This window comes from Monodelphis domestica, chromosome 4, assembly GCF_027887165.1.
Source record: "Monodelphis domestica isolate mMonDom1 chromosome 4, mMonDom1.pri, whole genome shotgun sequence".
NCBI classification, from domain to species: Eukaryota; Metazoa; Chordata; class Mammalia; order Didelphimorphia; family Didelphidae; genus Monodelphis; species Monodelphis domestica.
This window is the reverse complement of record NC_077230.1, coordinates 12,864,553-12,880,371: the sequence shown is the minus strand read 5'-3', so window position 1 is coordinate 12,880,371 and position 15,819 is coordinate 12,864,553. Positions and strand designations below refer to the sequence as shown.

Below are 15,819 nucleotides of genomic sequence, written 5' to 3'. Positions count from 1 at the left end.
CAGATGTTTCGCCATTCAGAATGGACCTTCCTATGCTGAAAGCCAAATGCTTTTCCCTGGTCATCTAGGATTTCTACTGGGATATAGGACCAGAATCTGCCAGGCCATTTTAAGTGTCTGTTAACCTTCTTATCACCTTGCATGCCTTATCTCCCTTCAAGGATCTTATCATGGGTTCCTCTTCCCAGTGCCCAGTTTACATTTATCTGTCTTACAGCTTTTCCTCATTGGGCTAGCTTCTCTATATCTTCAAGGCACCTTGACTGTTTTAATATGCATCAGTAGGGTTCTATGTGGCCACGAGTCATAGTATAATAGCACAGTCACTGAAGAGTTAAACTTATAGATTTACCTAGAGAATAAAGAAGGCTCACGTTGAATGGCATGAGTAAGCCATAGCAATGAATGCTCATTTTCTTCAAAGCAGAAGTGTTATAAAGCAGTGGTGTCAAACTCAAATGGAACCATTAATTTGTACTTAAGGATCCCTTATAGGCTTCATATTGACTTAGAAAACTACATATGAATGTTACCAATTTTATTGTATTTTCAGTCTGGTCTGGGCTGCTCTCATGAGTGGTGTGGGCGCCATGTTGCTCAGTGACTATGACTATGCGTTTGACACCTCTGGGATAAAGGAGTTATCTTTTGAAATGGAGGTTGGCCAGTCATGTGGCAACAGCAAGGGAACCTTGTCAGGATAAAATTCTGCCCATTTTGGGGGGATGGTTAAATAGATTGTGAGACATGAATATGCTCACATACTACTGTGCTGTAGGAAATGATCAATGGGAAAAAATTAATACAAACAGGAGTGATCAGCCCAAACTAGGAAAGCCACATTCACCTCTACTACAAAAATGTACCCTCGGAATGAAATGGAAGGACACATGTGATCAGTCATGAGCCCAAAGATAGTAGAGAAAATGTACCAGTCCTCCTCCTTTGCAGGTGTGGATTCTATACTCTAGATGACTATATCTGATATAGGCTCAAGTAATATTTCTGATATTTTTGCTGAACTGATTTCCCCCTTCTCACTTGTCCTTTTTATTTTTTAAACTCTTTCTTTCCATCTTAGAATCAATATTAAGGATTAGTTCCAAGGCAGTTCAGGTTAAGTGACTTGCTCAGGGTCACACAGCTCTCCCCTTTTTCATGTAACAAGGTGGTTTTCTGCATAACTCTGGTGAGAGAGATGCATTTGGAAATGAAAGTGATGGCTAAAAATCTGTTAAACAAAAAGCCATTTTATGGTAAGGAATCACTGGAGGTCAGCTGGTTTAGCCCCCTGGTCTTTTCACAAAGACAAGACAAAAACAAAGACAGAAGAAGGTAGGCTTTTAACATGATGGGTAAATCAGCCCCCTGTGCATGATTTTGGAAGGACAGAAAGAAGAGTCAAGTAGATTAAGAATATATGATTGAGTGGCCACCTTCCCTGTTGGAAGGTTTTTGTGTGTTAATAATACTTACAAAGACAAAATCATCAATCTTTAAAGATACTGTTGTAGGAAAAATGGTAAAAGATTTTCTTGAGCCCACCCTAATTAACATTAGGCTCCTGGAGAAAGTTCTCCTGCTTTTTGTTATCTAATACAAAAGAGAGTTCCTGTAGTGAAAGGAGTTTCCAGTCTTGAAGGAAGAATGTGAGCCATACGTTGACAGTAAGGTAGAATGTTGGGGAAATTTTAGACTTTGTAGTCCTCATAAATGACACCATCTTGGTGGCCACCTCTCCTGCCTGGTTAGAAAAATGTAAGAAGTTAACATGGCAGTAAATATTTAAATCTTGTTTCATGGTGTTAGGGCTGTTATCAGTCTTGTAAACAATCCAGGTAAAGAGGCAAGGCAGAAGAGTACAAAGAGCACAGAATGTCAAGTTAGGAAACCTGAAATTTATGCCTGGCTCTGCCATTTCCTATCTCTATGACCCTGGCCTATTTATTGAAACTCTTTTGGCCTCTATTTCATCAAATATAAAATTGGAGTGATGATACCCTAGACTCTTCAGAGAAGAGAAAGCAAGGAAGAATTTGTTTTTGTTATTCTAAGTATTTTTAATGTTCCTTTCCATGAGTAAAACTAAAGAATTTGAAGAAGGTGGAATCAGAGGTTTGGTTCTTATTTACATTTTAAATACCTAAATTGGATGATATGGCAACTAACTAATTATCAGGACTCAGTCAAGAAAAGGATTGCTCAAGCTCCTAAGGCTGATTTCCTTTGGGAAAACATTTAAATCAGTGACCAGGAAAATTAGGTTTATTTATTTTATTTTTGAAGCTGGTTTTATCACATAGCTCTTTAGTTAAGAAAGGTTTTGAGGAAAAGAGATGAAGAAAATTGAACATGGATTTATAAAAGTAGGGTAGGAGACTATTCCAAAAATGTGGCACAACATGGAGGATGTGAGAAGAGAAGAGAAGAGAAGAGAAGCCAATGAATACAGTCAAGAAAAGGTCCGTCCAGCAGAACAAAAAGGATAAATAATGGAGATGGTTTCTGGGGGAATCTATGTAGTATTTTCACAACAGGAATGGGGTCTTTTTCCTTCTGATATTTAGAAAAATGATTTGACTTGTGCTACCTTTAAGTTGGTCAACTGTCCTAAGCCTCTATTAATGCTTTTGTAGAATTAGTTTCTTCCAACAAATAGTGGTAAAATCATGTTATGGGTTAAGTAACTCTTTGAAAGTAAAATGCACCCAAAGCTTACGGTTTTTAAACGTTAATTGTTTTCAGGCCTGATTTGTTATCCAATAATCAACCAATCAACAAACATTTCTTAAGAATTTCTTAGGTTTCAGGCATCTTGATAGGCAATGGAGATGCAAATACAAAAATCAAAACACTCCTCAAAGAAAATTTACATTATAACAAGAGAGAGGCAATAATATATCTAAGTATATGCTAAATAAATATAAAGGGAATAAATAAAAATAAACGTAATTGTATACAAGCTAGTTTTGGAGGGAGGGCACTCTCCTCTATCTTTGAAGGGAGGAATTCTGTGAATACAGGTAAAGAGAAAGTATATTCCAGACCTGGGAATGGTCCATACAAGGGACAAAGGGAGGAACTGAAAGAACAGTTTGGTTGGATTACTGCATGTGGAACGAGGAATAATCTATAATAAAGTTGGCATGATAGGCTGGGGACAGGAGTACGGAGAGATTTAAAAGACAGAGAGGAATTTATATTAAATCCTAGAGGAAATAGAGAGTCACTGCAGTTTACTAACAATCAAATATGCACTCTAAGAAATCATTGACAGCTGTGTGGGCAATGGACTGGAGTGAAAAGAGACAATGCGGCCAATTAAAAAGTTATTAGACTATTGGCTATATACGGAAAGAAGGGGACCGACCAAGGGGTGTTGTGAAGGCAAAAATATCAGAATTTGATAACCAATTGGATATGTTGCACTAAGAAGGAAAAGAGAATGTGGTTACAGACTTGGAAGACTAGAAGAATGGTGGCTCTTGACAGAGATACGAAAGTTTTAAAGAGGGGCAGATTTTGGGGGGGGAATAAGAGTTCTCTTTTGAATCTATTCAGTCTGAGATGTCTCTGGGACATCCAGTTTGAAACTGGCAATGCTGGACTGAAGTTCAGAGGAGATATTGGAGCGCACACACACATATCTGTATAGACACACACATCTACATCTATAAAATCTGGAAGTCATCTGTAGAGAGATGATAATCAAATCTGTGGGAGCAGAAAAGGTTGTCAGATAAGAGAGTATCAGGAGAAAGAAGAGAAGATGACTAAGGATGGAGCCTTAGGAGACACCCCTTGTTGAGGGATATACAGATGCTTATCGTCCCAACATATAATGAGAAGAGGGAAATAGGTAGTAGGAGAATCAGGAGAGAGAATGATGTCATGAAAACACAGAGTCTAGGAGGTAAGGAAAGAAACATTTATATTATGCTGACTTTGTGCTATTTATTATAGAATCTTTGCAACAGGCAGAGAATTCTTATCCCCATTTTATAGTAGAGGAAACTGAGGCAGACAGATGTTAAGGGAGTTTCTCAGGGTCACACGACTAGTTCCCATCAGAAGTTGGTTTTGAATTGGGGTTTCCCTGAATCTAGACCCTGTGCTCTATCTCTGACCGCCCTACCCTAGCTGAATAAAAAGGATTGCCCTGTTGCAATAGAGGGAATTTTAGACTGTAAAGAACTGGATGGATTAGACTAAGACTAGACTATAAGAATTACAGTCTTTTCCTGTAGGAATACTTGCACAGTAACTAAGCAGTTAGAAATGCCTCTAACCTTATATAAATGCTGGTTTGTGTTTTTGGTCACTTTTAGGAACTAAGAGAAATACATAACAAGCAACAGCTTCAAAAACAAAAGAATTTAGAAGCGGAAAGGTTGAAACAGAAAGAAAAAGAGAGGAAAACAGTAGAACTAGAAAAGCAAAAAGAGGAAAGCCAAAGGTAAGTTTCTTCTGTTGATTGTGGGCAAGGGATTTAATGCATTCATTCTTTCTCATTGGGACCTCTCCAAATAGCTCCAGTATAAAAGGAAGCTGCCTGCTTTCGCTTCTGTGGGAATCAAAGTCTTTGCATGCCCAAGTAGCCCCCATACTTTTTTGTTGGTTCCCAGAACTCGAGTCCCATTGCTATGTCGACTCTGGAATTCTACAAGGAAACAAGAATGCTTGGTTTGCTCCTTTGCATGCTGAGAACCAAAATACATTTCCAGTTCACAGCTTTTTAATAAGTGACATTCAAGAGAGCTGAGATGGACTCAAAGTTCTCTGATGTGCTTCTCTTCAGTGAACTCACACACTGTGTCATTCTATGCCTTTCTTTCTTTTCCTTCCTATGACAAATATAGGTTTGAACACAAAAAGAAAAATGGCTACAGCTGCTTAGCGTACAAATTATTCCCACCCACATATACACACTTTTGGGGCTTGTTTATTTTTGTTTGAGTACTACACAGCTATGCAAAAGACCACATTATCCTTTTACGTTTCGGGAAAACTCAATCAAGTTCATTTATAACCACTGAACCAGAAGGACCACTTAAGGAAAGGCAGGATGATGACTTGTCAGGAGGTAGTAGAAGGGATTAATCAATGAACGTTTATTAAGTGCCTGCTATGTGTCAGATACTATGTTTAGCCCTGGGTTCATCACCTCTAAGATCTCTTCTGACTCTTCCAGATTTCAATTAGGCACGAAAAAAAATTCAAATGTTTGGATTTTCTGGTTAAAATGATTTTTTTGATTGAAGAGGCTTCCACTGATGTTCTTGTGCTTTAAGAATATTTATTATTTCTTACTAATTCTTTTTAACTCGATGAGACTGAAATATGTCCTAAATAATATCTTCAGAGTCCAATTTTTCTTGCCTCTCAAATCACGTCTCCTGACTTTCCTGGTCTTTGCTAATGGTATATACATCCATTCTCTCAGTCCTCCTTGAGTCCTTCCTTTCCGTCTGTCTGGCCAATTGCCAACCATTATCAATTGTTAGAAGGGATCCTTGATTTTTGTGAGGGAGTGATTATCTGGTATTTGTCTTGGTAAGTGACATAATGTATGTGAAATGCGTTGTAAGCCTTTACATTTTCTGTAAATGATATCTTTAGTTATTAAAATAATATTTTAATTATTTAGTATTATTCACTGACTGATTTGTGATGGCTTCTGCCATGAACTGGTGGAGGGAATGCTTTGCCTTTTTACATGACAAAATTGGGAGGAGAAGGCTTTCTTACTTCCTTTGCTTTTGTTTCTGATTAAGAGAGGACTGTTTTGCTTAAGCCCAACTCTTGCACATGTGATTTGGAACCTATTTCTACCATTTTTTCCCAGTTAACTGCCCCCAAGTCATCCTACTCTATTCTTTGTTTCCTTGTCCTCTCGCTCTCGAATTCCTATCTACAAAAATGCTGAAATTTCCCCCATTTAAGAAAATGAAATGAGGGCAGCTGGGTAGCTAAGTGGATTGAGTCAGGCCTAGAGAGGGGAGGTCGTAGGTTTAAATCTGGCCTCAGACACTTCCCAGCTGTGTGACCCTGGGCAAGTCACTTGACCCCCTTTTCTAGCCCTTACCACTCTTCTGCTTTGGAACCAATACACAGCATTGACTCTAAGATGGAAGGTGAGGGTTTAAAAAATAAATAAAACAAAAACTTCAGTTAACACCACCACCCTCACCAGATAACACCTTATATCTCTCTTGCCTTTCATAACCAAACTCCTAGAAAAAGACCTCTTGAAAAAGATAACTCTCCAATGTTACCAGTGATCTCTTATTTTCCGGATCTGATCGCCTTTTCTCACTCCTCTTTCTTCTTGACCTGTCTGTGCATCAAAGTCTGTTTTACGTAGTGGGCCACATTGTCTTGCTGGATCTCTTTCATCTCACTGAGTTTTCATGACCTGCTCATCTTAGCTATCTTCCTGTCTTTAGATTGGTCCTTATTCATCTCGTTTGATGGTTCATCATCCTTATCATGGCCCCGAGTCTCTGTCCTGGGCCATCTTCTATTTTCTCTGAATATTTTCTTGTTCTGTGAAGCTCCTTTTGGTGCTCTCTTGGCAGATGACTTTGTGTGTGTGTACACACATATATTTAAACCTGTACATGTGCATATTTGTATGCATACTAATCGTATGACTATGCACATATATTTAGTTATTTAGCTCTAATCTCTCTTGTGATGCCCAATCATGAAAATCAAGTTACCTATTAGATCTTTTGAACTGGGTACCCCCAAAGCACCTCAACCGTACCAGGTTCAGTGCTCTACTTATTATCTTTCATTTCAAACTTTCCCGATTCTTACCAAGAATATCACTCTAGTCATCAATGTTTGCAACCTTGTTACTCTCCTTCACTGTCCAGTTCAGTTGCCAAATCTTATTTCTTTGGCCACTTCTCTCCCTCCCTCCCTCCCTCCCTTCCTCTCTCTCTTTCTCTCCCTCTTTACCCCTCTACATGCCAACCCCAAACCTTCAGCCTCTTCTACTTAGATGATTATAATAGGCTTCTAGTTGATCTCTTTATTGCAAATCAACAAGAACAAGCATTTATTAAATTCATGCTAAGTGCTAGGGATACAAAGACAACCAGATCCTATTCTCAGGGAGCTAACAGTCTACTGGAGGAGACAACAGGCAAACAACTCTGTATAATGATATGATCATGTATAACGTATAACTATATATAATGTGTAATATATATTCAGGATTTATTGGAGGTAATATCAAAGGGAATATATTACCATTAAGGGACACTAAGAAAGAATTCTTGAAGAAGGTTAGATTTTAACTGACATTTAAACAGCAAAGGAAACCAGGAAGCCGAGTCAAGGAGAGAGAGAATTCCAAGTATGGGACGTAGCTAATGAAGATACATGGAGTTGGGAAATAGAGTGTCTCACCTGAAGAACAGCCAGGAAGGCAATGAATGCCTCTAGAACCTAGAATATATGGAAGAAGAATATATATCTTTAAGTTGTAAGAAGACTGGAAAAAAAGGAAGGGGCCACATTATGAAAGACTTTACACACCAAATAGAGTATTTTATATTTGATCCTGAGGATAATAGGTACCACTGGAGCTTATTGGTAGACGGAAGAGGTATGAAATTTGAAGAGGTCTACATTTTATGAAGATCTGTTTGACAGATGAATAGAAGATGGACTGAAGTGGAGATAGGCTTGAGTCAAGAAGACCAAGTGGCAGGCTATTGAAATGGTCTAGGGGGGAGGTGATGAGATAATATCCCATGATGGAGGCAGCGTCAGAAGAGAGAAAGAACACACGAGAGCTGTTTCAAACGTAGAATCGACAGGACTTGGCAACTGTCCGAATATGAGACATGAGAGTGAGGAGGAGAAGATGACAGCTAGGTTGTGAGCTTGGGTGATTAGGAGGATTTAAGTGCTCTCAGCAGAAATAGGGAAATAAGAGACATGTTAAATTTAAGATGTTAAGGGACATCCAGTTCAAAATGTTCAACAGGCAGCTAGAGATGTGACCCTGGAGACTAAACTGAACTAAATAGATCTAAGAATCAAATGCAAAGATGACAATTGAATCCATGAGAACTGATGAGATTGCCAAGCAAAATAGTATCTATAGGGAGGAGAGAAGAGAAGGGAAGGGAAGAGAAAAGAAGACAAGACAAGATATTTCATATGAATATGAAATGAGAAAGAGTTGGAAAGAGAAGGTCTTAGTGCTGCATGTCTCTGTTGTTTTCTTTTTTCTTCCATTTAAGTTTGAGGATGAAGCCTGGGTGCCAGGACCTTAATACATTGAGGAAGTAAGAAGAATTTCCTTAGAATGTCTTAATTATCTTTAGAAAGTCTATAGAGAATAACTACCAGAGTGTTGATAAATATCAGGTGATAAATATGTATTGAAGGAACTTGAAAGGAAGAGAGGTAACTGGATGATGAAGAGCCTGGTAACAACAGTGAGGAGCAAGAAGTATTCTAATTCCCACAATGTGACCAGTGAGTTGGGATTTCCAGTCCATCTTTTACATAGTATTCCAAGTGATTTTCACAAAGTGCAGTTCTGTATCTATACATACATCATACTCATAGTATGTTTTCCAGAGGGAACAGTTTAGTTGTCTGATCATTGACTTCTTAAACAAAATTATAATCATTAAATTTGAAAATTAATATTTGAAATTAAAAGCATTTATGTAGGTACAAAAATTATTTGCATGCAAATTTTAGAACTAAATACCATATTAGTTAAGATGTGAAATATATTTTTTATTTTAATCCTTAGAACTCTTCTCTAAATTCTTATTTTTTAAAAATAAGGAAACTAGACAAGTTTTCTAATTATAAAATGATTCATACGAACATCAAACAATAGCAAAGTATATGGCAATGGCAATATAATCTGGAGCCTCTGTATCTGTGCCTTTGTAGTTTTCATGAAAAATCTTCTTGTTATTGAACATCCCATTATCCAACCTCTAATTTGAAAAGAACTAACTATAATAATACCAACTGGAATTTGTATTGTGCTTTAAGTTTTATGTAACCCGTTACAAATTATTTCATTTGGTCTTCAGCAACCTTATGAAGTAGATACTATGAGGATGATTCCATTTTATAGAGGAAGAAACTTGAGTTTCCAAGTAATTAAGATCTCTTTTGCTCACGTTAAATGTCAAGGGTAGTATTGGAAGTGAGTTTTCTCCTTGACACCAGATCTGGAATTTTAAGTCACCACAATAATTATTAGACAGACTCATCTAATTTGTTCTTTTTTTTTTAATGATTATTGGCAGACGTTCCCAGGACAAGCAGTGGCTTGACAGAGTTCAACAAGATGAAGAGTATCAACGGCCAAAAAAACTCCATGATGAAGAGAAACTAAAGGAAGAAACAGTCAAGAAAAAGGACGGTGAGGAAAAAGGCAAACAGGATATGAAAGAGAAGCTGACTAAGCTTTTCCAGCAACATCAGGAACCAGCTAGGCCCGCTCTCCTGGCCCCTAGCTCATCCACAGGTATGGGATGCAAAAATGTGGACGGAGTGGTTTTAGAGAAGTATGAGCTTTCTTGACCCAGTAAGGGATTTCAGTAGACATGCATCGCTTCAAATGTCATTTATACCTACCCATTTATAAGCAGAAGAACCAGTGGTGACAGCATGTAAACAAGTAGTTTCTAGGCTATATCTGATACACACCTTAAAAAAGAGTTTTTAATCTCTTCTCTGGGCAGCACAAGGGATATTTTTAAAGGCTATCATTTGGAACAGGAAAGTGCCTGCCATCACTGCCTCACCTTAAATCATCATCTCAGTGGGCTCAAACGTGTTTTTTTTTTAATGCTTTATGGATATTTTGAAGAAAAAAAAAAGACATCGTCACTGGCATTTCCCAATACCCACTCCCCATCCTTGTAAAAAAGGAAGAACAGTTCAGCAAATGGTGTTGACACACCAAGCTTTTCCAGCCGTGCTTCTGTCAATGAGGAGGAGCTAGCAAAAGTGGTAGAAAACCTAATCCCACCCATCTCCACTCACCTTGTCTCTCTTCTCTAGAGTCTCTTCATGTTTTACTGCTCTTTTAGGATATAACTTTCTTCTTCCTTTTTTGTTTTTTTAACCCCATCTTTGAATCAATACTACGTATTCGTGCCAAGGGAGAAGAGCAAGAAGGGCTAGGCAGTAGGGGTGAAGTGATTTTTTTCCAGAGTCACTCAGCTAGAAAGCATCTGAGGTCAGATTTTGAACCCAGGGCTTCCCATCTCTATCCTCTGAGCCACCCAGCTGCCTCTGAGGATATCATTTTTTACTAAGAATTAAACATCTCTTTTATCAGCAGGAAATCCAGCCTTTTCTTCACACTTGCAGTTGACATAGGAATTAGTGTTTGCTGGGGATGAAGAGATTTTTAAATGGGGGCGGGGGGAGAGACACATCTTTTTACAAAGAATAAGTGGCCAGCGCTGTGCCCTACACATTAGCTGCCTTTACATTGAAAAATGGCAGGGGCAGCCAGATGGCTCAGGGAAGGGGGCAGCCTGGTGGCTCAGGGAGGGGGCAGCTTGGTGGCACAATGGACAAGTCGCTTGATCTCCATTGCTTAACCCTTACTACTCTTTCGTTTTGGAATCAATGCACCATCTTGATTCTAAGATGGATGATAAAGATTTAATACAAAATTGAAGAAGGGCAGCCTCGGTAAGAACTCATCAGTTACATGATGCTGGGCTGAGCCTTTGTGCCATCTGAAGAATTGTTTTAAACAGGTGGTGCCACCTCATGTAAGTTTTCAATTAGCCACTTACCCTTGAAAAAATCATGCTTTCCCATTGATGTTAGTAAAGAATTTTGATTTTTACTGTTGTTATTATTCTGTTTCCGAGGGGAGCAAGGAACCACTCAACACTGTTATGCTCTTTAGTACAAATTTGCCTGAGTATAACAACAAAAAAAAATGCTCCTGAAATGTATAATTCAGTACTGAACCAGTGAAGATGAATAACATCTACCTACCACTCATTGTAAGAAGGAGGAATGTGAATCATGGTACTTAGAGCTATGGAGCTCCAATGAATCATTAGAGATTTTTTTATTTTTGCTTGGAGACAATGGAATTTAGAGAGTGGCTGACTTCAATAATATCGGTGACAGCAGTACTGAAAATGGTTGTCACTTTGAAGATTATTATATCCACATTTTTTATTTATGTGAAAATTTGCACACCCCACTGACAGATCCTTTCCTTGGCTGAATTAAGTTTCGGTTTACAGTCAGACTTCATTCACTTTTAGAAAACATTTGTAAACCACAAAAGTCCAACCCAATATGTGGAGGGAAGGAAAAAGAAGGCAAGGTGAACCCACTTTCAATATTTAGATAATGGAAGTGCTCTGCAAATTTGAAAGCACTATTAAAAAGATGATCTTGGACTATTCTTCCTCCTCCTTTTTCTCTTTTTTCTTTTTCCCCAAAGGGGAAGCAGGCTTAAAAAAAAAAATCCCCTAACTGGACCATAACCGTCTACCTCATGTATCTGAAGTGCTGTCATTTAATATGTGTTTTATAAATTTCCCAGGTCAGCTTTGGTATTTCAGAAATATTAAGGGAGATAGCCAGGGAAGATTTAGATTGTTAAAGCCTTTGCTTTTTGTTATTTCTTCATTCTTTAATGTGATGGATTTTGGTGGTTTTGTTTTTTGTTGTTGTTGTTGTTTTGTTATTTTGTTGTTTTTGTTTTTTTTGGTCTCCTTTCCCTCATCTTTATAAACAGAAAAAGGACCATTTGCTATTTCTACTCAAGAGGATGTAAAGGTAGTGTATTACCGGGCATTGTACCCTTTTGAATCAAGGAGCCATGATGAAATCACCATCCAGCCTGGGGACATAGTCATGGTAAGAACGAAGTTTGTTTTTGTTGACAACATCATCTACTTTGTAATTTCTTTCACAGTCTTTTGTACATATAAACAGAATTTCTTTAACTCTGTGGTTCACTGGGTTGTTAATAAGTGTTCAGATTTGAACCGCATGTTTTGTTTTTCTTTTGCTTGTCCTAAAATAAAGCATGACATTCTGGAAATCTAGTCTTATGTCACTTTAAGGTAGAGTCACTATATAGAAAATGCTCTCTCCAAATATCTAAATAATTGGTAATATTAAGTTTTTCTGGATGAATGACAAGTTTTCAGAGAAACGTTTTTAAATAAAATACAAACGCTCCAGCACATCCATATAGTTGTTGGTTATAGCTTTGGAAGATGTGAATTAAAACCCTCATTATTTATCTTTGAAGCTACAAAGTCCCCTGGGAATTTGAATTATGTAAATAATATTGAATGAAGTGTGTTTAACTTGCATTGTCGCAACCTCCTTAAAACATTACCCATAAAACAATTCAGAATTTTTTTTCTTTTATCATTCTTCAGTTTTTTAAACTTAAAATTTCAACAAGAAGAAATGTGCAGACTGGACCTCCAAATTCAAGGAACTAGATAAAACATTAGAGGGGGTACCAATTGCTTTTTTCAGAGTATAAAGCTAACAATTCCAAAAATGTACTGTTAGCAAAACTCTAAACTACTCTAGTAATGGTCACAAAAGAAATGCTGTTAGTATTTTTCTATTAACTTTACTATCTCTTACTAAATCCAGTCTGCATTTTGAAAGACGATCCTGCCTCCCACTCCCCTAGTACTGAAGTCAGATGTAAGGAAAATACATATCAATTTTTATATTTTATATTTTTTATATTTATATTATATATATATAACGTATATACTCATAATAAGATTATCCTTCTAAATATGTTATATTCTTAGGAGGAAGTTTGTTTAAAGCATGCTTGTTTATATACTCATCTTGCCTCTTTTTTATGCAATAAAAAATATGTATCTTGTATTGTTCTTTTGTCGTAGAAATATATGCAAAAAGAATGGGGGAAGATTCCTTAAGTAATTTATGAGAAAGCCAAAAATCTACTCCTCAATTTCTTTTCCCCCATTTCTGATGGCTGTTTTATTGCCATCTCCTTTAGCCTCCAAATAGGGAAGTCAGAATGCTTCAAAAAGTTCCAAGTCCTTAAAACAAAGAAAGAAGCAAAATACATTCTTCCTGGTATCCGCTTCACAAAACATTTCCCTCAATTTCCAGTATGGAGCTACTCTCATTGATGTGGGTGCGAGATAAGAGCAGGGTAGCATTTGTGGAAGGCTTATCCTGGATCTTGCCTGCTCCCCTTTTGACAGTTTCCCAGACCGATTTAATTCAAGTTGTTTTAGATCTAATCTGATATCTGTTAAAACACATTAACAAGTAAATTAGAAAACCATTGTACAGTAGCTAAAGCCAAAAACTAGAAGAGATTACATTTGAGCAACAGAAATGCTCATTTGTATCTCCTTATTGCAGTTCTTATATCTCACAGCCCCATAACCACTCTTTTGAATAACTCTTGTATTTAACTGTGATGGGCAAAAAGTTAGTCCTTTTGTGAGGTTCTTTTACATAAATCACTCCCTGACACTTGGGGTAATGTGCAAAAAAATTCAATTATCCAAATGTTATAAAAGTTGATCCACATTCCTTACTATTCATGCATTACAAAGTAGGATTCATTCTTTCAATTTCAATAAAAATTGAAAAGATTTTGCATGAATAAAATCAGTGCCTCTAGAATTAGATGAAGGAATAATAAATTGGGCTGGAACAGATATCTCTGAAGATATATAAAGGACACATTAATTTTTAGTCACTTTCATAACTGGTATGGATATTTATGAGTATTTAATGATAAATAAAAATATTTTAAGGGAACAGCTGGGTAGCTCAGTGGATGGAGAGCCAGGCCTGGAATGTGTGACCCTGGGCAAGTCACTTAACCCCCATTGTCTAGTCCTTACCACTTTTCTGCCTTGAAACCAATACAAGGTATTGATTCTAAGGTGGAAGGTAAGGGGTTAAAAAAAAGTAGTTTTAGAGCAGAAGAAACAGTCTTCAATAGTTAATGAATGTTATTTGTTGGCAGGCCTGTCTGACTCTTTGTAAACCCATTTGGGATTTTCTTGGCAAAGATATTGGAGTGGTTTTGCCATTTCCTTCTCCAGCTCATTTTAAAAATGAGGAAACTGAGGAAAACAGGGTTAAGTGACTTATCCAGGGTCATACAGCAAGTAAATATCTGAGGCTGGATTTGAATCCAGGAAGATGCATCTTCCAGACTCCAGGCCTGATACTTTATCCACTGTTCTTCCTACCTACCCAGTTGATGAATAGGCAATTTAAAAAAGAGAAAATAGAAAGGGGCAAGAAACATGGTACAATGAGGGTAGCAATGTATTATAATGAAAAAGCAATGGATTAGGCTTCAGAGGCCCTGGTTTCAAATATCAACTCTGCTACTTTCCGCCTAAGTGACCTTGAGCAAGTAATTTCACTTATTTAGAACTCAGTTTCCACACCTGTAAAATTGGATCCTGTGACTTCTAAAATCCTTTCTAGTTCTAAATCTATGATCGTATAAGAAAGAGTACTCCAAGTCACTAACATGTAAAAAATTCAAATTAAAACCATTTTGAGGTTTAATTTCACAACAGCACCCATGAGAATGCAGAGATGGTGAAAGAAAAATGATATTGATGGGGCTGTTGAAAGATAGACATGCTAATATGCTCTGTTTTGTAGTAGAGCTATGAATCAGTTTCATCCTTTCAGAAAAAATAATGAATAAATTACTGAAAATTTCAGTAAGCTATGCAGAATATGAGATCAAAGAGAGAAAGAAATTCCCACGTGAATAAAAATATTTGTAGTGACTTTTTTTGTAGTAGCAAAGAACTATCTGTCTATGAAGTGATGTGGATGTAATGGAAGAGTAATTAATACATCATATGAAATGACATCTGTGAAAAGCAGAGTGCTCTGGTGGCAGATTTGGATTCAGCAGACCTGAGTTAAAATTCCTCTCACAAATTATTAAGCCAGTTATTTTCTCTCTCGGAGCTCAATTTCCTTATCTTTAAAATTAAGGAATTGGATTAGATGATCAGCAAGGGTCCTTCCAGCTCCAAAAATGTGGTCTTGTGCAATTCTAGCTTTTTCTGAGACTTACTTAGGTTTCAGTGGCCATCTCTTCTTGAATTGAGCAGGAAAGCAACAAACTTTCTTATCCGTGTAGTTTGTAGCATGGAACTGAAACTTAATTTATGTTGTATTTTAAAGCATTTCATTTTTTTCAAAAAGTTCCACTCTTACTTATTTCCATAGAAACTGTATATAAGGAATGTGCAGCCCTCTGTAATTCCTCTTCATGTTCAACACTTGCCCAGCTTATGTCATTTCACATTGACCTCTAATTTTTTTGTTCTTTACTAAATCATGAAAGATGAAACAAAATCTCAGACTGACTTTAAATTTTGTTCCCTTCCCATAATGTAGTTGCCTATCAGACTTCCAGCTTTATTAGATTCAGTTTAACAACAAACTTGTTGATAAACATATTTTAAATATACTGGTTAGAATAAACGATTTTGTGAAACATGTTGTAATATTGCCTTACTTTCAAATCTTTGCTTTCCTTGTGGAGGTTAAAGGGGAATGGGTAAGTGCTGTCTGGAAGTCTGTATTTTCTTATATGTATTTTATCATTTTAATTCTATGTCCAAAACATATTTTTGTTTGTCTCAGAAAGAAAATTATGTTCCTACATTTGTCAATCAAGGTGTGGATTTTTTTAAAAAGATAGCAAATTTGTTGGTTTTTGGGTAATTTTTGTTTGTTTGGGGTATGAAGATTTAGTTTAAAAAGGAAAATGTATATAATATT

At 36.9% G+C, this 15,819-nt stretch overlaps 1 protein-coding gene across 10 annotated transcripts in view; it reads left to right on the top strand.

Annotated features, from left to right (window-relative positions):
- ITSN1 (intersectin 1) overlaps window positions 1–15,819 on the top strand; it is a 308,496-nt gene that overhangs the window by 164,131 nt on the left and 128,546 nt on the right. For all 10 annotated transcript variants that reach the window (XM_056826047.1, XM_056826045.1, XM_056826042.1 and 7 more), the window contains 3 exons: window positions 4,329–4,456; window positions 9,297–9,517; window positions 11,771–11,892. In XM_056826047.1, coding sequence (XP_056682025.1) covers window positions 4,329–4,456; window positions 9,297–9,517; window positions 11,771–11,892 — 471 coding nt within the window. The remainder of the gene's footprint in view (window positions 1–4,328; window positions 4,457–9,296; window positions 9,518–11,770; window positions 11,893–15,819) is intronic.